This window comes from Bidens hawaiensis, unplaced genomic scaffold (assembly GCF_021521415.1).
Source record: "Bidens hawaiensis isolate Kalapana, Puna unplaced genomic scaffold, B.hawaiensis_p1.1 tig00013292_1, whole genome shotgun sequence".
Taxonomy (NCBI): Eukaryota; Viridiplantae; Streptophyta; class Magnoliopsida; order Asterales; family Asteraceae; genus Bidens; species Bidens hawaiensis.
In genome coordinates this window covers 436,716-458,099 of record NW_027492123.1, presented here as the reverse complement: position 1 = coordinate 458,099, position 21,384 = coordinate 436,716, and the positions used below count along the sequence as shown (strand labels likewise).

At 42.2% G+C, this 21,384-nt stretch overlaps 1 protein-coding gene across 1 annotated transcript; it reads left to right on the top strand.

The window, feature by feature from the left end:
• Window positions 1-1,156: 1,156 nt before the first annotated feature.
• LOC143543740 (trans-cinnamate 4-monooxygenase) lies at window positions 1,157-4,649 on the top strand. Its single transcript, XM_077035995.1, has 4 exons — window positions 1,157-1,456; window positions 2,168-2,670; window positions 2,816-2,949; window positions 3,986-4,649. The coding sequence occupies exons 1-4, from the start codon at window positions 1,175-1,177 to the stop codon at window positions 4,582-4,584; spliced, it is 1,518 nt and encodes a 505-aa protein (XP_076892110.1). The 5' UTR covers window positions 1,157-1,174; the 3' UTR covers window positions 4,585-4,649.
• The last annotated feature ends 16,735 nt before the right edge of the window (window positions 4,650-21,384 follow it).

The window sequence follows — 21,384 nt, the reverse complement described above, 5'->3', positions numbered from 1 at the left end:
TCGTTTAGGCTAACAAGCTGGCTCAAGCTCGATAAAAGAAGCTCGGCTTCAGGCTCGTTTATTAAACGAGCTAATTTTTAAGCCCGAGCTTTCGGCTCGTTAAGCTTTTTCACAAGTCAGTCTTAAATAGCTTGCAAGCAGCTGGCTCGTTTGCACCTTTAATAAAAATCGACATAAACTATATTAACGCTCCACATTAATAACTACTCAATTGATTTTTAAGTTATGCTAGCATAAATATTCTCAAACTACCCTTTTGGATTTGAAAATATTTAAGTTATATACTATTGATAATAATTACAACTTTGTCATCATAAACATAAAATCACTTAAAACACAATCAATAGTTATAATTAATTTCTCTATTTAATTTATATATTGTTGATAATTATAACTTTGCCATTATAAACTTAAAATCCCTGAAAACACAATCAAGAATCATAATTAATTTCCCTATTTAAGTTATATGTTATTGATAATTACAACTTTGTCATTATAAACATAAATCACTAAAAACACAGTCATAATTACTTCTCATACTTAAATAATTTATCGCATTATCCTCCAATTAATTACATATTTTAAAAATATTCTAACCTTGAAGAAAATTTAATTTAAGTGAGATGCTTATGTAATTATGCTTAAAATACAATCAACATAGAAATCAAGAAAATGACAACTTAAACGAAAATACGCTAAGAAAACAAATTTAATTATATCTTAATTTGATGGCTATACATAATTAATTTAATTCCTTATGGGGAAAAACCGAAAAACCGGAATCTTTGTGATCTCTGGTTTGATTCTGAGGGTATCCAGATTTTACTATCAATGGGTTTTCGGGTGAGTAAGTATAACCTGTAGACGCTTAAGGGCTCCGTATGGCTGGGTTAGGCAGATGACGGTGGCCGTTTTTCATTATGTCATTCCGTACTAAACAATTCAAAATTTTTTAGCTGCTTTAAAAAAAATATTTATGGGGAAAAGGAATTTATATGATTAGATTTACCGTCAAACCTGGCTAACGCCGTTACCTACTTGCCGTCTGACCAACTCCACAAGTCCACCTAACCCCATCCGTCATCACCTATAAAACTTTCCATTAACATCGACAAAACTCCAAACTTACTAAAAATAAAATATATATAATCAATTCCGGCCACCGGAATCCGCCATGGATCTTCTGCTTGTAGAGAAGACCCTAATTGCCTTGTTTGCAGCCATTATCGGCGCAATCATTGTCTCCAAGTTACGTGGTAAGAAGTTTAAGCTTCCTCCGGGACCCATTCCGGTCCCAATTTTCGGTAATTGGCTCCAAGTTGGTGATGATCTTAACCACCGGAACTTAACCGAGCTTGCGAAGAAGTTCGGGGAGATTTTTCTCCTCCGAATGGGTCAGCGTAACCTTGTCGTTGTGTCATCACCAGAGCTCGCCAAAGACGTGCTCCACACTCAGGTAAAGAAAACACAATCAAATACTATCGTAAAATATATTATTATAAAGAAAACTTAATAATAATAATAATAATAATAATATATCAAAAGTAATAATCCTGGGAATACGTATAGTGGGTTAGCCCGATAGCGACCGGCTACACATTATCAGCTTCACGCCTATGGGATTATTTCGTCGTAGGCGTATAGGTTGAGCTCCTTTGGGCGCTATTCGGAGTACTCGCCGAATAAAAAGAGTCAAATCAAACGTACCCGATTGAATCTGTTTCATTGGTGGCTATGCACATCAAGAACCTGAATCAACTAATTCATCCAATTATTGTTTTCTTCGCCAAAATCTTCGGGTTCTGCTACCCGATTTTCTTAGCCGAACCATTGGCGGCTATGGGTGTGGGGCCGCAACTTTTTTCAACCAGTTAAGCCACCAAACTCACAATTTTATTTAAAAGAAATAAAAAATAATTATGTTTTAATTAAATTGTTACATGTTTTTATTTAAAATTCAATAATTTTATTTTTTAATTAAACCACTACACATTTGTCTAATTGGTCTAATAATTTGTATACTCTCTAATAACCATAGGGAGTCAAGTTTGGATCTCGAACACGTAACGTCGTGTTCGATATCTTCACTGGAAAAGGATAAGACGTTAGTTTTTAATAGTTAAATCACTACACGGTCTAATCGTGTAACGTGTACTATTAACAACAGGGAGTCGAGTTCGGATCTCGAACACGTAACGTCGTGTTCGATATCTTCACCGGAAAAGGACAGGACATGGTGTTCACTGTCTACGGCGAACACTGGCGCAAAATGCGACGGATCATGACCGTGCCGTTCTTCACAAACAAAGTTGTTCAACAATACCGGTACGGGTGGGAGGCCGAGGCCGCAGCCGTAGTGGAGGATGTGAAGAAGAATCCAGCAGCAGCGACCGAAGGTATTGTGATCCGGAGACGGTTGCAGCTCATGATGTACAACAATATGTTCAGAATCATGTTCGATAGACGGTTCGAAAGCGAAGACGATCCTTTGTTTTTGAAACTCAAGGCGTTGAATGGCGAACGCAGCCGATTAGCGCAGAGCTTCGAGTATAATTATGGTGATTTTATTCCGATTTTGAGGCCGTTTTTGAGAAACTATTTGAAATTGTGTAAGGAAGTTAAGGATAAGAGGATTCAGCTCTTTAAAGACTACTTTGTTGATGAAAGGAAGTAAGTATTCCTGTTTTATTTATGGGTCGGTTTGTTTTGATGTATTTAGATAGTTTTTTATAATATAGCTGTCGTTCTAGAAAAACAGTATCTAGATTTGAATAATTCAATTAAGTAATTCGGGTTTTGTTTTTCGCGAAAACAGGAAGATTGTGAGCACGAAGAAGATGGACAACAACCAGTTGAAATGTGCTATTGATCATATTCTTGAAGCTAAGGAGAAGGGTGAGATCAATGAAGACAATGTTCTTTACATTGTTGAAAACATCAATGTTGCAGGTATGAAGTTTATAGCAATTAACATTTTAATAGGATAACTATCATGATGCTTATAAGTCAAGAAATGAATGCTCTAAAATTAAATGTTATTTTCATACTTTAAAGTTTCAACTACCCAATTTTTAAAACTAATATATCATGAATAAGCTTTAATTTTCACTTAACAAGATGCAATTTTTATAAAGAAAAATCACTAAAATGTAGGGATGAGCCTGAATTTCCCGATCACGAATTTTTAAAAAACTTGATACATGTACCAGTACCAGAAATGCATTTAATAATATAGCCATTAACTTTTTTGTTAATTATAGTACACATGTAATTACGCAAAAGTTGAAGTGCTTTTGATCAATGTCTAGACACAAAAGTAGTTCATATGGCCATATGGGTCAAGTGGCGCAATAGTGGCAATATTTTTGTGTCTAATCCACGTAATAGCCGTAGTGTTTTTGAGTTGGTGAGTTTAGCTCAAAGTGGTTCATTATCTAGTATTAATTTGATTTTTACTTTATTAAAAGGTTTTGTGACAATATACATTTCATAAAATTATGTATTAATGTCTATTTTGTTAATATATTTAGTATGAATATTCTCATGAGTGTCCTTTATTCAAATCTTACCAACTCCGATCGTTGGTATTAAATTGACAAAAGCAACAATTAATTTTTTTATTTTTTATTTTACCTTTTTAGAAAAATAAAAGGCAATAAAGTTCATGGTTAGAAAGCAAGGCACGACTTTGTTTCCTTGTTTTTTTTTCCTTTTCTTCTTAATATATAATAAATGCAGAAAATGACTTGCATCTATGTATTTGTTTATGACAATCGGTGTTGCACCTACCATGACTGGAAATTAATGTCATGTGCAACGAACCTCCTAGCACCCAAATAAAATATTTAAATAATTCAGCATCAATATTGGATCTTGTTTGACTATTTTAATTTAATTTCATGTTAACATATATTAAATTAAAAACTGAAATTCTGTTCTTGAATTTAAATATACGATATTCACTTAACTATTTTTTTTTAAATAGCAATCGAAACAACTCTTTGGTCGATCGAATGGGGAATTACGGAGCTCGTGAACCATCCCGAGATCCAAGCCAAGCTCAGACACGAGCTTGACACCAAGCTTGGACCCGGTGTCCAAATCACCGAGCCTGATATCCAAAACCTCCCATACCTCCAAGCCGTGATCAAGGAAACCCTCCGTCTCCGTATGGCTATCCCACTTCTTGTCCCGCACATGAACCTCCACGACGCTAAGCTCGGTGGGTATGACATCCCGGCTGAAAGCAAGATCTTGGTCAACGCGTGGTGGCTAGCCAACAACCCTGACCAATGGAAGAAACCCGAGGAGTTTAGGCCTGAGAGGTTCTTGGAAGAGGAAGCAAAGGTTGAGGCTAACGGGAATGACTTTAGGTATTTACCGTTTGGAGTCGGGAGAAGGAGTTGCCCCGGGATTATCCTTGCATTGCCGATACTTGGTATTACTATTGGGCGTTTGGTGCAGAATTTCGAGTTGTTGCCACCAGCGGGACAGTCTAAGATCGATACCGAAGAGAAAGGTGGACAGTTCAGTTTGCATATCTTGAAACACTCTACTATTGTAGCTAAACCAAGATCGTTTTAAGGATTTTTAGTATGTGTTTTTTTATTGTTATTGTTAACCAAGTCTTGTTGATGGTGTTGTGTGATTTAAACTTTTAAAAGATTTCGAATTTGTTTTGTACTTTTGTATATCGTCACGTTTTACTAATAATTCACACTTTGTTTCATACTTAGCTTCTCTAACCCCCGGGGCCACCTTTTAAAAGTCATTTAACATCAGCAACTGCCATCATAAACAGTGGCGGATCTTAAACAACTAGTATGGATGGGTTAAAAGTCACGAAACACAAATTTTTTTCCTAATTCTAAGTTTCGGATCGACAACCCGGTTCAGGTCGGGTCAAAAAATCAAAACTCTATATTCAAGGGGTGTTTGGGATTCCTTATTTTTACCTCCGTATCACTTATGGAAAAGTCATAAGTTACAACCTTGTAACTTATGAAAATTTTCCTTTCACATATTAAGCAAACCTAAAAACCTTTTTAACTTTTTAATAAGTGATAAGGAGGCAAAGATAAGGAATCCTAAACACCCCTTCAATATTCAACCAAAACACTGATTCAATCATTCAACTTATTATTCTTACACATAAAAAACAATTTTTTAAGCAAACAAACACAAGATGCGATGGGAAAGACGAGTATCTGCAAAAGATAAGATGCGAAAGGAAAGATGAGTACCTCAAAGCTCAAGTTCAAATTCAAAAACCGAATTCACATAATCAAACAACAAATATTCCTAATTCATGAAGGAGACCAAATTCAAGCACTAATTCTTTCAATATTTGCGTACCCTAGCATACCAAATCGAAAATAAAAATGATGAACTTGTTGCTTCCCTAATGTTTGAATTGTGATATGTGAGCACTCATGACTCGACCCTGGTCTAGTGGTCTAAGTCTTTTTCGAACGCTTTCTTCTGCTTATGTTTGATTTCATTTTTCACACCTTAGCTTAGATAAAAACTCTTTTGTTTTGATTGTTTGATTAGGGTTGGGAGTGTGGACTTATTTCTGTTTTTTTTTAAATAATTTGGGCTTGGCCTTGTTTGTTTAAAAAAAATTGGGCGTATGAGACTTTCTTTACGTTTATTAGGTAAATGGTTTCTCATTCTTCGGCTTTAATAAATTTTTTTAAAGAAAAATCAAGTGTGGGTCGGACACAAATAATATAGATGGGCCGGACTCAATATATATAATGTTCTTTTTTTTTACTTTCTGAAAAAAATTTACTCTACTAAATGAAAAGGCTGGATGGGCCGAGGCGCACCTTGACCCATTATATGATCCGCCCCTGATCATAAAGTAATTGTAATTGAAAAACTTTAAAAATAGTTTATATGAAATCTTAAGTGTGATAGAAAATATAACTGAAATATTAAATTGATTAAAATAGGTAAAACTTGAGATGATTTATAAAACTAGATAACAAAACTCATAATATGAAATAAAAGGTATTAATTTTATATAGAAAAACTTTAAAATTTATTTTTTAGGTGTCAAGAATTGTTGCTCTCCATGTGACCGGCTGAATAACATGGTGCACCAGCCAACGCATTATTAATTGGTTCTTATCTATGACTTTGCCCTCCACGACTCTACCAAACCTTATTTTTTATTAACTTCCGTTTCCCAAAAATTGAATTTTATTTATATTTACATTTATTTATTCTTAATTAGTTGCATAAAAATCTAAATGAATAGTTTGAAATAAATCATATAAGAGCGTGCGGGGTACCCAGCTCGTTCCTCTCGAGCTCGCGTTGCTTGTCCTAGCACACCTTCCCCAACCCGAGTTTCTACATCGAGTTCAACTCCCGAATACATAATATTATAACTCCCGTGAAACTATGCTATTTAACTTTTCTTTTTCTTTATTACTTTAGTTTTTTTTTTCATTTATTTATTTATTTTTTTGTTATATAACTCTTTAGTTGTTTATAGGGGTGTTCAGGATAATTGAAAAATGAAAAAAATCGAAAACCGAATTGTATCCCTAATCGAAAAAATCGAATCCGAATTCAGAATTTGATTTTCGATTTGGTTGTAACTGAAAACAGAATTCAAAATTCGATTTCCAATTCGATATACGGATATATTTTTTTTTATTTTTAAGCGATTAGTTCAATTTATTCGGTTAACTGAATTAATCGATTAAATATATAAATTGTATTAATTATATTTTATATATGGCCCGTTTTTTTAAAGCACATTTACAGTATCTAGCCCAATGTCCGTGTCCACAATTCTAAATCTTCTATATACTTATAAATTATAATCATTAATCAGTTGTCGACTCATCGACAGTTCCATGTTTTATTGTGACCTTTAACTTTTGGTTTTGATTGTTCGGATCCGAAACACAAACAAAAATTAAATTCAAGCCAAATTGTTTTTTGGATGAATTCGATTAATAAGGTTTGAATCGATTTGTTTGTTTTTAACCGAACCGAATCGAATTTGGTTCGATTACGGTTCGGTTTTCCCCTTTTTGAATTTGGTTAGGTTTGATTTTTGATTAGGGGTACAAAATTTCATAACCGAACAAATCAAATAAATCGTTAACCTAATCGTTGAACACCCCTGGCTGTTTACTTGTTTAAAACTTATCAATGAATTAAAAAGGTTGAATTTCAACTAGTTATATTTAACCTTTTGTTTGGGTTAATTAATTGTTTTCTTTTATCAGATCTACTTGGTTTTTCTTCTTCTTCTTTTTCTTTTTCTTCTTTTGTTTTTGTTTTTGTTTTTGTTTTTTTTATTTTTGTGATGAAGTCGCTCCCGATGATATCATTCAGTGTTGGGAAATCTAGAAAAAAAAACATTTTAGACTACGATTAGATCTCATGGCACACATTACTAACCTGCCAAACTTGAACATCTCCGACTATTTGTTATATTATTTTACTTTGTTTTTAATTTTAGCTAATTTAGTTGTTTTAATTTAATTACTGATAAATATTTATACTTTTTTTTTCTTTTTTACTCTAGTATCTTGCAAGTGTTTAGCTTTAAGTCTTTAACTACGTCTAACGGTCTGCTAATTAAAAATTTTAAAAATCACGTGAAGATGTTCCGTTACTTTAATTTGTTGGTCAATGGTTAAGCAAATCTATACCGAACCTACCTTGTCAACCTTGGGTGATTTTAGTATTTTACTACTAAGCTCAGTAGGTTTTAAAGTTTCGTATGCACTAACTATTTAAGTTTATCTAATTCCAACTTCCAAGTTTGTATGTAGAAAATATATATGCATGCAATATTCTCTATGAAGTAGATTGTTGAGTTGAATCTGTTTAAAGTTTCAACCTTCTATTTTAATCCGCTTTAACTACTTTCACATTTTTAATTTAATAGCAACTAACCTTTAAACATGGAAATAAGAAACATGACATGACGTTAATAACAACTAACCTTTAAACATAGGAATAAGAAATACGATATGACGTAAGACTTATATTTGTCAACTGAATTCTCAAATAATATGATTAAGCCATTTAAAATAGATCAAACTACATATAATTTTCATATACGTTTTTCATATTATAGATTTGCTATTGGGAAAATTCTCAAAATAGTCCCTTCTAGATAAAGAAGTCCCATTTAGCTCTTTTTCCTTTAAAATCTTTTATAATTTGGACTGTCAATATGCTTTAGGAAAAGAAAAAAATAAAGACGAGATTTCGAAAGAAAGTCAGATAAAAGACGAGATTTAGGGAAATAATGCTATGTAAGTCCAAATTATTTGTAATCTTGGAGCAAAAGTTCAAATTTTTCAAAAACTCTTTTACTCAAAAAAACCGTCTTGAAAAACTGTTTTTTTATGTTTCCTAAATTTCCCGTCCAAATTATTAAATTCTTGGAAAATTATATTTTTTACAATTATACCCTTGAACCACCACCACCACCTTGATCCACCACCACCACCACCTTGAACCACCACCATCACCGACGCCGTCGGGCCCACCCCATCACCACCACCGTCACTACCGAATGCACTGTATAATAATTCTGTCAACGGCAGACTCTCCGGCGGAGACCTGACCACGTGTCGGAATCTCGAGCATTTGAATCTCGGCCAGAATTTGCTCACCGGCGAGCTTCCGGCGAGGTTATCCGAGCTTCCGGAGCTGAAATATTTGGATTTAACTGGAAACAACTTCTCCGGCGACATTCCGGCGAGCTTTGGGATGTATCCAATGGCTCCGATTGTGATGAGTCATCCAGTTTCGGTGACTGTAGACAGCTGTGAAACTCCGATGACGGTTACGGCGATGAGAGATCGAAGGCGAGGCATAAGATACTTAAAAACAGTTATAAATGGCTTTTGGAGTCAAACTATTGGTAAACTCGTAAAGTTACTGACAATTAGATGTGAGTGTGATGGTGGTCGTGGTGGTGGTTCAAGGTGGTGGTGGTGGTTCAAGTGGGTGACGGTGGTTTAGGGGTATAATTGTAAAAAATATAATTTTCTAAGTATTTAATAATTTTAACGGGAAAGGTAGGAAACATAAAAAAACAGTCTCTCAAGACGGTTTTTTTGAGTAAAAAAGTTTTTGAAAAATTTGAACTTTTACTCTAAGATTACAAATAATTTGGACTTGCACGATATTATTTCCCCAAATCTCGTGTTTTACCTGATTTTCTTTCAAAATCTTGTCTTTATTTTTTTTTTCCCAAAGCATCTTGACAATCCAAATTATAAAAGATTTTGAAGAAAAAAGTACTAAAATAAGACCTCTTTATCTAAAAGGGGCTATTATGGGAATTTTCCCTTCGCTCTTTACATGTGAATATTTACAGCTTTAACACTAGCTGACATTAGAAATGATTGACTGATTGTTAAGTTACGAGATGTTATTTTACCTTTTCCGCTACAAAATAAATTTAAAAAAACTAAAATTATAAATAACTTCAACTCCTTTTCCCCCTGTCACAGCCTGTAATCGACTCTTCTACAACCTAAGGTAGTAAAGTTATAAACATCCATCACCATCGTCCTAGGTTCTACTTTGAGATCGACTTTGCAAGGTGACTATTCCAAAACAAATAAATATTAATAATAGCAGGTAACTAGAAGGTGAAGACTAAGATTGACTTTGCAACCTGTAGCTCTCATCCGTACAAGAGTAGGCAACTCCAAAATCTTCATCGCCAATTCATCACGCCCCTTAGACTCATCGCTATGGGGGCGCGGAAGGGGGAAGGGTGGAGAGGACGATGGGCGCGGTGAGGGGTGAAGAGGTATGTACCCGCCTTAACATCGAGCGGGGCGGGTCAACCCACAAGATATATACAAGACATTAGAAGTCAAAGATATTATCAAGGCACAAAGCCAAAACTTATGCTCAAGCATCACATGCTTGCACATATCACATATGCTCAAGCATCACATGTGCTCACGCATCACATATGCTCGCGCGTATCACATGCTCACGCATCATATATGCTTATGCATATCACATCGTGCGTGGCGCATCCGCGCGCGGCGCATATCACATGCTCGCGCATTATACATGCCCACCCATGCGCGTGGGGCAACCGCGCGTGACGTGTATTACATGCTTGTGCGTATCACATCTACGCATGAAATATCTGCGCGTGAGAATAAAGAGAAGACCTCGCGCATCCTCAGGATGGGCGCATATCACACGTGCACATAACCAACCTCGTCCTTATCCAAATCAGGATTAGGGCAACCTTGATTGTGCATGTCAGACAACTTTCCAGAATGCATCTTTTTAAGGAATAAGGATATGCTGATGTTGACAGCTGCTAAATGAAAGGTGGACATCTCAGCATGACTCATGGGTTACCACGTGATCATAACCAATGAAAAAGCACCAGGTGTCTCCAGGGACACGTGGCGCGAATCGATTGGAGGAGGCCAACAAAACCCTAATTTGATCTCAGCTCAATCAGTGAGAACCCTAGCACTATAAATACATCATAACGTACACAGTTACAGACACATTGATTCACATTGAAGCATATTCAATTACATTCACTGACAGGCAGCCCTAGTCAGTTATTTTCTCATACACAGAGAGACAATCACATAATCATACAGAGTAACATACAGTATTCAGCTATTAAGCAATACTCTCCCAATTCCCTTACTCTCACATTATTATCTTCTCCTACACATACTTATTCTCACGCCGGAGGGTTACCCCAAAGAGGACCCCTCTGTCCCTTTCTGAGGGATAAGTTAACGGCATTGTTCATTTTGTAGGTGGAAGAACACAGATCCAGAAGAACCATCGGTGAAATAGTACAATCAAAACCCGAGGAAAGTAGATCTGCTACCAGTGAGTAGATCCACGTTTCTTCATTGGCGCCATCCACTGTTACAAACGGCAATCAGATCTCATCAGATCTACATAAAAAAAAAATCAATCACCATGGTTTCTGGCATTCGTAACGCTGATCAAGCTCTGGAGGATATTGAACGTGAGGGTGTCAATGAGGGACAGCAAATTCTGAGGGTGCCGCGTGATTCTACGCGCACCACCAGTAACCGTCCCTTCATCACAACCCCTCACGGCCAGACTGAAACTCCTCCAGACGATCTCACGTTACAAAATCTTGCCGGCGCGAAACTGAAAGGACCAATGGGTCCAGAAGAAGAAACGAATGATCCGAATGAATGGCTCATAAACGAGCAGCGGCGTCTACTGGAAAAGTACAATGAAATGGTCAAACAGAAAAAGCTAGCCGACCAAACACAAAGGCAAGCGTTTGATAAGCAGACTACAAAAAGGCCGCGCGCGCCGGAAGAAGGACATTCTGTTCACACTGCACACACTGAGTTCAGTGATGAAGAAGTGCATAGCATGAGGAAGACGCGAGATACTCATGCAGGAGGCTCACAACTCCGCGCGCCTGTGAACATGGCGCCTGGAGCCAGAGCAGATCTGGATCTGCACATGCCGTACAGCCCGCCAGTGAGGGGGCAAGTGGACGTAACCACGCCGTACAGGCCGGCCATCTTAGTGAAGCACTCAAAATTTACTGAGCGCATCGCTAAGGCCCCAATCCAGCACAAGACCAAGATGCCAAGTGGTCTGGGCAAATATGATGGTACAACAGATCCAGATGACTTTTTGCAAGGTTTCTATAACACGGGAAACCTAGAGAGCTGGACGATGCCAACATGGTGTCACATGTTTGCCCGCTGCCTTACGGGCGCGGCGCAGGTCTGGTTCGAGAGCTTGCCGACTGGGCAAATTGATGGGTTCGAGGAACTATTGGAAAAGTTCCAAGCCCACTTCGTACAGCAGCGCAGACACACGCGCGATCCTGATGACATCAAGCACTGCGTGCGCAGGAATGATGAAACGATTGAGGACTACATCACTCGTTTCAATCAGGAGTCTCTGGCAATCGGGGGTATAACTGAGCAACTCCTGCGCGTGGCTTTTATACAAGGCGCGCGCAGTGATCAACTCCGCCGAGCTCTCGTAAGCAGAGATGGTATGCCCACCACTTGGGCAAAACTAATGGAAGCATCGCGAGTCTTCGCGAGAAATGAAAAGCAGATTGCCCAAGATAGGGCAAGAGAAAGAGCGCATCAGGCTGAATCACCGCGCAGCAAAGAGAAGAGGGCCAAACAGAACTCTGTATGGTCCAGGTTGCAACCAACAAGTTTTTCTTCCACAGAAAAGCAAACGCAACCAAGCTCACCCCAGCCCCAAAAAGATGTTCGTAATCGCGGGGAGGGTGACAAGAGGGAGGGCGGCAGAGATCCTAGCAGACCTCTGCCAAGAATATGGACTCCCCTCACTAAAACACCTTCACAGGTGTTAAGTACTGAGAATGTCCAATTCAAGCCCCCCAAGCAACTACACTACAAGGGACCGCAAAACAGTGGCAAATATTGTGAATTTCACAGGTCTCCGGGCCACAACACCGACGCATGCCATCATTTAAAGGATGCGATCGAGAAGGATGTAAAATCAGGCAGGCTGGCTCACTTGGTAAAAAACCAAAGAATAGAAGATGAGCAACCGGAAGGAGCCTCTGCCAGCAAGAAATACAAAAGAATCTGTGTGGCTGAGGGGGGACGACAAGGGCAGACGTCAAAAAAGAGAAGCGCGCAAATCCACGGAGATTGGCGCGAGCAGCAAGTTATCTTCCCAAGAATCAGGGGAGGCCCTTCAATCAGCAGCCCTCTCGTCATCACCACACACATTGCTCATTACGAAGTGTCAAAGGTCCTGGTGGACACTGGAAGCGAATCTGACATTATGTATGAGCAATGTTTCAGAAAGTTAGACCCGGCAGACCAAGCGCGGCTAGAGATGGTGAACGCACCAATTTGTGGTGTTTCAAATGAAATCATCCATCCCCTAGGTCAAATTCAGTTTGAACTAACTATGGGGGATGATGAGCGCAAGCGAGGCGAAGTTGTCAACTTCTTGGTCTTGCCCACCACGGCATGCCACAATATGATCCTGGGTAGGGGAACGATTGCCCAATTTAATGCTGTACCGTCGCCAGCGCACGGCGCATTGGGGTTCCCTACACCAACAGGCGTAACATTTGTTTACCGCGATCATTTGTGCGCAGTGACAAGTACGCCGCGGGAAGGGAGAATGAAACTTCCAATGGCGGACAATGCGCCAGAGAAGTGGATTTTAAACCCAAAATTCCCAGAGCAAACGGTCACAATTGGCGCTACCATTTCAGAAGAAACGAGATTGAGAATGAAAAGGTTGCTCACAAAATACACGTCGGTCTTCGCGTGGCAACACTCCGATATGACTGGGGTCCCGCGAGACTTGGCGCAACATTCTCTTAACACGTTCAAGTCGGTGGAGCCAATTGCTCAGAAAAAGAGAATCATGGGGGATGAAAAGGCGAAGGCCATGAATGAGCAAGTTGAGGACCTGTTGCGCGCAAACATCATCCGCCCGATTCGATACCAGACGTGGGTAGCCAATCCTGTGATGGTAAAGAAAAGCAACGGGTCATGGAGGATGTGTATTGACTTCAAGGACCTCAACAAAGCATGTCCGAAAGACTGTTACCCCCTCCCAAACATCGACGCAAAGGTGGACTCCGTGGCGCCATTCAAGCTCAAATGTTTCCTGGATGCCTACAAAGGCTATCACCAGATTCAAATGGCACCACAAGACGAAGACAAGACGGCCTTCAGAACTGACAAGGGTGTTTTTTGTTACACAAAAATGCCCTTTGGTTTAAAGAATGCGGGCGCCACTTATCAGAGACTTATGGATTCGGTTTTCAGTGAACAAATCGGAAGAAATCTAGAAGTCTACGTTGATGATTTGGTTATCAAGAGCAGGGAGGAGAGACAAATGCTCAAAGACATCGAGGAAACTCTTCAGCGCTTAACGGAAGTTAACATGAAGCTCAACCCGAGCAAATGTACTTTCGGCGCGGAAGAGGGGAAATTTCTTGGTGTAATGGTCACTAAGGATGGTTTCAAGGTGAACCCTGAAAAGGTGGAAGCCATCCTTGACATGCCTTCACCATCCACCATGAAAGAGGTTCAGAAGCTGAATGGTAGGTTGGTGTCAATCAACAGGTTCCTAGCGAACCACGCCAGCAAATCTACACCATTCGTTAACACCTTGAGGAACTGCTTGAAGAACTGCCAATTCAAGTGGACGCCTGAGGCTGAGCAAGCTTTCAGTGAGATAAAAGAATGTCTCATAAAGCTGCCCGCGCTAACAGCTCCACTTCCTGGCGAAACCCTTACATTGTACCTGTCAGCTGGAGACCGCGCCATCGGCGCAGTATTATTGGTGGATCGCAAGGGGATCCAAACGCCAATATACTATGTGAGTCGGGTGCTGACAGACCCTGAGACGCGCTATTCCATCATGGAAAAGTTAGTTTTGTCACTAACACACGCGTCGCGCAAGCTCCATAGATACTTCAATGGTCATCCTATTGAAGTTCTGACTGGTTACAACATCCAGCAAGTCTTGCGACGCCCCGCGCTCTCCGGAAGGCTGACAAAGTGGGCGCTGGAATTAGGTGAACACACGATCACCTATAAGCCCCGTCCAGCAATAAAGGGTCAAGTTTTAGTGGATTTCATCACGGAAATCCCAGAGGGAAAGATTGAAGAAGCTCAGCGCGAGGTAGACCCTCCGCGAGCAAATGATGAAGAAGATGTTTGGAGGCTATTCACTGATGGAGCCTCCAACAGCGAAGGGTCCGGCGCAGGCCTCAAACTGGTGGACCCTGATAATCATGAATATACTTATGCTATTAGATTGGACTTCAAGAGTACCAACAATGAGGCTGAGTATGAAGCCTTGCTGGCTGGTCTGCGCATTGCGCGCAAGTTTGGAGTTAAAAGGCTAGAGGCCCATGTTGATTCTTACTTGGTAGCTGCTCAGGTCAACGGCCTTTATGACGCCAAGGAAAACACAATGCCTCTATATCTAGAGCAGGCAAAAAAGCTCGTTGAACAGTTTGACTTCTTCAGAATCATACACATCTCGCGCAGCGAAAATAAGTCTGCTGACGCGTTGAGTAAGATGGCTTCAACTAATTTTGATCACTTTGGCAAAGATGTCAGGGTGGAAGTGATGAGCAACCCGTCAGTGCAAACGCAATCTGTCCTTGTAATTCACACAACCCCTTCATCCTGGATAACTCCAATAATGGAATTCCTGAAGGAGGGGAAGTTACCGGACGATCGCGCACAGGCGAGAAAGATAAGACACAAGGCGCAAAACTATGAACTACTTGATGGTACATTATATCGACGCTCTTACCTGGGACCGCTCATGAAATGCCTGGATGCTGAAGAAGCAAGCTATGTGATTAGGGAGATTCACGAAGGAATCTGCGGAATACACGCTGGCCCGCGCATGGTGGTTGCCAAGGCAATGAGCTCAGGCTACTATTGGCCAGGCATGTACTTGGATGCGCTGAAAGAAATCCAAAAATGCAAGGCATGTCAGAGCTACGCGCCAAACACCATGCGGCCAAAGAACAACTTGATTCCGGTGACCTCTGCATGGCCTTTCCACAAATGGGCCATTGATATTGTGGGGCCCCTGCAGCAAGCGCAAGGGCGAGTGAAATTTTTGGTAGTGGCGATAGACTATTTCACAAAATGGGTTGAGGCCAAGCCACTAGCAAAAATCACAGCTGAGGCGATGAAGCAATTTATCTGGAGCCACATCATTTGCCGTTTTGGCCTTCCTATGGAAATTGTGAGCGACAATGGCAAACAATTCACTGACAGGAAGATATCCAGCTGGCTCAAAGAATTGCACATCAACCAAATCTTCACTTCGGTCTACCACCCTCAAGGGAATGGCCAAGTGGAGCGCGCGAATCAAAGTTTGTTAAATGGGCTGAAGAAAAGGTTGGAGGGAGAATCCCATTCTTGGGTCGAAGAGTTACCTAATGTCCTGTGGGCGCACAGGACATTAAGCAAAACTAGCAATGGCGAATCCCCGTTCAGCCTAACCTATGGGACAGAGGCTATGATTCCAGCAGAAATTGGATGCCCATCCCATAGGGTACTCATGATGAGCAAGACTGATAACGAGCGCGAAAGAAGATTGGACCTCAACTTGCTTGAAGGACGCAGAGAAGCGGCTATCATCAATGAAGCCAAATACAAGAAAAAGCTGGAAAAATATTATAATCAGCGCGTTAAAGAATGTCACTTCAAGAAAAATGATTTTGTCCTTCGAAACAATGAAGCTAGCCGCGCGATACCCCCAGGAAAAATGTCCCCCAATTGGGAGGGACCTTATCAAATTTCAGAAGATTTGGGGAAAGGCGCGTACACTTTAAAAGATTTGAATGGAAAAAAGATACCGCGGGCGTGGAACGCGGCACAGCTTAGAAAATGCTTCATGTAAAAGTTCAAATATGTAATCAAGGCCTTTAAGCCATCATGAATGATGATTCGCGCTATCTTTCAATATTTGTTCTATTACTTTTGCATACATGTTTCACACTTCCTTTATTAATTTGGAGCAATATGACAACACTATATTGACTTCAAAACAAAATAAAACGAAGTAAAACATACATGCGCGAGCCTTAGCTCAAACGCGTTAACGAGTCTTAACTCTAAAACGTCAGGGCCTTAGCCCAAACCTACGAGCCTTAGCTCAAACACGTTAATGGGTCTTAACTCTAAAAACGTCAGGGCCTTAGCCCAAAACAAAGAGCCTTAGCTCAAAACACTCACAAACATCCATCTTACATCCCGCGCAGCCTGATCATAAAAATCCTTAAACACAACTAAGGCAAAGTACACGCCATATCATAGTTGTTAAGGTCTCAGGTCGAGGTCGCGCGCGGAATCATAGTGGATATCTGAGTAACACATGCTGACATGTAATGGCTAAAACTCATACTTCCATATAAAAACCGCGCGACAACGACGCGCAAAAAAGGAATTGAGAAAAGATATCGCGCATGTCAGCATAAACAAGATACTGCGAAACCACTTACAAAATAGGACTATGGTTAAGTGAATAATTTCCTTACAACCTTGTTCTTATTTTAACGTGCAAGCATATCTTATATCTATACAAGCAAACATGAAGAGATGAATGGAAATGCGCAAGATGTGAAAAAGGGAAAACAAGTTTCATTCCATAGCATTGAAATTTACAAGTATGATGAGTTACAAATTACAAGTATAAAAAATAAAAAAAAATAAAAAATTAGAAAGATGAAGGGCTTCTCAGGTCTCCACGTCGACGTCAGCCACTTCATCACCCTCATCATCTCCCGCAGCATCTGGCGCGGCCTGCTCCTCATCTTCGAACTGACCATAGTCAAGTTCTTCTTCCTCATTGGAGTCTTCTATCACGACGGTGTCAGGAGCAGATTCTTTCGCAGCGCCAGAGCCGCTGGCAGGGGCAACATCCCCCGCGCCACCATCATTGCTACCAGCCCTCTCGCATTCATCGAGCAACTTCTTTAGCGCGCCGAGGTCGGGCTGGTCAGCAAGCGCAGCTATCTGCAAATCATTAGAAAAGGATTGAGTACAAAAAACTTGGAAAATTAATCAAGAAAAATTCATTAAGGTCAAGGTACCTGCACAAGGATGGGGATGGGAGTGTTCATATACTTCTCCCCCACCGCGGCCATGTCCGCGCAGGCCGCGTCGCTCTTGTAAGGGTACTCGGATGGGTTCTTCTTCAACATCCCATATTCATACCCATCCGTAAACCCTTCAGCTCGACCCACAAGGCGCGCGGCAGCATTGCAGTCCATCACAAGGGCCTGAAACTCGGCAGAATATTTCATTGCCAAAGCGCAACGAGTCATGCCCTGTGACACCAGCCATTGGCGATCCTGCGCGAGGCCAGCAACAGACGTCTCGAGGGCAGGAACCTGGGAGTTTAATAACTCAACAGTTTCCTTGGTCTTTTTTAGCTCCTCTGTATCAGACGCTGCTGCCGCCAAAATTTTTTCTTTCTCCGCCTGCGCAGCATCAAGTGCTTCCTGGCTAGACGCTGCCGTCGCCAAGGCCTCATCTCTATCGGCCTGCGCGGCCGCCAACTCCTTCTTTAGGCGCGCAACCTCACTCTCCAGAGATGATTTCTCAGTGATACTCTGGACGATAGCTTGGTCACGCGCCTCAGCCTGCTGTTCCAAGACACGCACTCTTCGCGCGTACTTGGTAACTTCGGCCTCCGCCACCTGCTGCTTCTCCCGCGCAGCTTGGAGCTCATGCCCGCGCTTAATAAAGGCGGTGTTGGCACTTGCTCGGTTTTCGCTGAGCTCCGCCTGGAGTTTCTCAGCTCGCGTGCGAGCATCAGAAAGGTTCCAGGCAGCCACCTTAGCCTCTTGCTGGGCTGCCACAAGAGCATCGCGTACTTTGATATAATCACGATGAAGCTCTTGGGAGGCAGCAAAGAAAGCTGACCCAGCGAAAATGTGATCGTTGAGCAAGTCAGCGCGGGTGCGCTCCTCCTGATACCTCCTTTCAGTAGGAGGCACGGCATGAGCCCAGAAGTCCTCGCATACGCCCATGGATTGGAAGGAACTGTCTTCATTAATATTCCATCTCGGGCGGTAAACGTGGTCACCTTCCTGCAAAACACAAGAAATGTTCTAAGTCATAAAACATACTTATATGGAGGTACGCGCAGCGGAGCAACAAATTAAAACATACCTGCGGGGATGAAACAGAAAAGTCAGCGCCAGCCCCACCAGAAGTCTGCGCTGCGAAGTCTTGTGGCATCGCAGGGCTGGCGCGGTCTCCCAAGGAGTCTTCAGCTTGAGCCCCCTCATCCTCCTCATCTTCTTCAATAGGCCTCTTCTCCTGCGACCTGGAGGGCTCCAAACCAGCCTCGCGGAGAGGGCTGCGCGTAGGAGGAGGCGAGGGAGGTCTCGACGCCGCAAGTTCGGCGCGCAATACGGCTTCCTGCTCCTTTGTAATCCCAATAAGGGGAGACTCAGCACTAGCAGGAGCAGGACCAGAACCAGCGGCGCCGGCAACGGCGCCAGAAGTGTCACCAGCAGCTTGTACGCCAGCTACAACTCCTATGAACAAATCAACAACAAAAAAGGGTTTATGATTTGATCAAAACAAAAAATTCAGAAGACAATGGCGCAAAACATACCTTCGCGCAATTCTGTTCGCGCGTTGAACATCGCCATAAAGTTCATTCTACCCTTTTCCGAGGGTAGAACAGGGGACTTCGAAGCAGCCCCCGGCGCAGCCTCAGCACCTTGTTGCGCCTGAGGCTGATCTGCTACCGTCGCCGGTCCTGCAAACATTCAAATGCGAAAAGATGTAATAAAAGTTCAAACAGAATTATGGGTAAGCAAAGTATACCGATCGCAGGCGCGGCACTGCTTCTCTCTTCAGCCGCGCGAAGGGAGGAGGTCACGCCACCATACCTCAAGTGGACAGGAGGTCTGCCCACTTTCACAGGCAGGGAAGCTAAAGAAACCTTGGTGGTAAACACCTGGGTTTCCTCAGGTCCCTTCGTTTGAGCATGGGGATGAGCGACAGGGGTGTCGTCTTTCTTCTGTCTCTTACTGCCCCCTGCACCGGATTTCCCCTTAGCTTTGCGCTTTAGTAGGGGCGCCTCCTCTTCCTCCTCCTCCTCTTCCGCGAGCTCCAGCTCGTAGTTCTCCAGCGCATCTACAATACATGCAACACAAGTGTTAGCAAAATTTGGTATTCTCAAGGAATAAGCATAAGTGCGAAGGCTTACCAGGCGCGTCGCTATCAAAGTCAAATGCCAGATCGACAGGGATGAACATGTCATCGAAGCGATCTGGGAAGCCCACCTCCCCAGCACCAAGCGCGACGGAGCCACCCTCCACTTGATCATCATAAGCGGCGTGGATATAATCCTTGGTGACTGCGCAAAAACAAGTCAAGTGATATCAGCAAAAAGAATTATGTTCGCGCAGAAAAAGAAATAAAGCAATAAAATAAACTTACACAACCCGTCGACTTGGATTACGGGCTCAAGCGCGCTGTCAGCCCACAGCTTACTCATGCCGACCCCCACCAGCGCCTCCTCGCGAATGCTCTTGGCAGGGGATGGTTCAGTGGTCAGCTTATTAACCCAGGCGCCAGTTGGGTTCTTGAGGACACCCTCATCCGCAGGCGCAGAAGAGATAGAGCGCATGGTCATACGGATGGGGATCACACCAGCCCTTATGTAAAAGAACCTCTCAGACCAGTCATGAAGGCTCTTGAATGAAACAGTGGAGCACTTCACCTTCTGACTGCGAGGAATAAAAGAGAACCAATTGTCTTGGATCTTGGGCTTGTAAAAATACTGAAAGCGCCGAGGAGTGGGCTCCTCGCGCTGGGATTTGCACATGAACTCAAAGTGAGTCACGCGGACGAGTCCAAATGGATGGACTTGGGATATATGAATCCCATAGAACTTCAGCAGTGCACCCACAAACCTTGTTATCGGGAGACGAAGGTTGCAGTGGGTGAAAAAGTGGCTATATAGGGATATATAGCCGGCAGGCGGGTCCGCCGCCGTTTGCCCGGCCCCAGGCAACATGCAGCCAAACAGGGTGGGAAAGCCCTGAGAGGCGATAAGGCTGTCAAGATCAGCCTGCCTCAATTTGCAGGGGATTTCATTCCACCTCCTCACCACCTTGGTCCTCCTTACCTCCTCCGACGAGCCCTCAGAAACCTTCTTCCCCTTGCCTTTCTTCTTCAACGTCGACATCACTACGGATTTCACGCGGCGTTTTCGAGAAACGATTGAGGTGATCGACGGGTTTGAGGAGTCCGAACTATCAGACATACAACTGAAAATCAAACGGAAACTTCTGAGGAACAGATATTTGGGAAGCAGAAAAAAAGGATAATCAGAAGACAAAGAAAGAAAAGCTTAGAAGAATAAGCAAGAAGGTGAAGGATAAAAACTCTAAGGGCTGGCTTTTATAGGCACAGGAGAGAGAAATTTTGATGCTGAACGGACTTCACGCGCCCCCACTCGCAGGTCTTGGCCAATGCGAGCGTCACACGTGTCCCTGACACTGTGTGAGGAGACATGAAAGGAAACTATACGGCTGCTGCCAGAGTTCACGCGCCCCCACTCGCAGGAACGGACCAATGCGAGCGCGACACGTGTCCCTGACAGCATGTGAGGGGACACGAAAGGCAACTGTAGCACCTCGAGCACACGAAATGTCTGACACGTCTCCATCACTGACCCACGTCAGCAACCGTCACGTACACAGACGATTCGTTTTCAACCAAAAGGATAGAACTTCGCGCAATGATGGAAACAACCAAAAAAACGACAAAACCCCTTTAAAAGACCAAATCAGTAAGTCTAATATCTATCTTACCGCGCTCGCGCGAGATAAGACAC

Coding starts and splice junctions, on each gene's coding strand:
- LOC143543740 (XM_077035995.1), top strand. CDS start 1,175: ATGGATCTTCTGCTTGTAGAGAAGACCCTAATTGCCTTGTTTGCAGCC. Junction 1,457..2,167: donor AAGACGTGCTCCACACTCAG/GTAAAGAAAACA, acceptor TATTAACAACAG/GGAGTCGAGTTCGGATCTCG. Junction 2,950..3,985: donor TGAAAACATCAATGTTGCAG/GTATGAAGTTTA, acceptor TTTTTTAAATAG/CAATCGAAACAACTCTTTGG.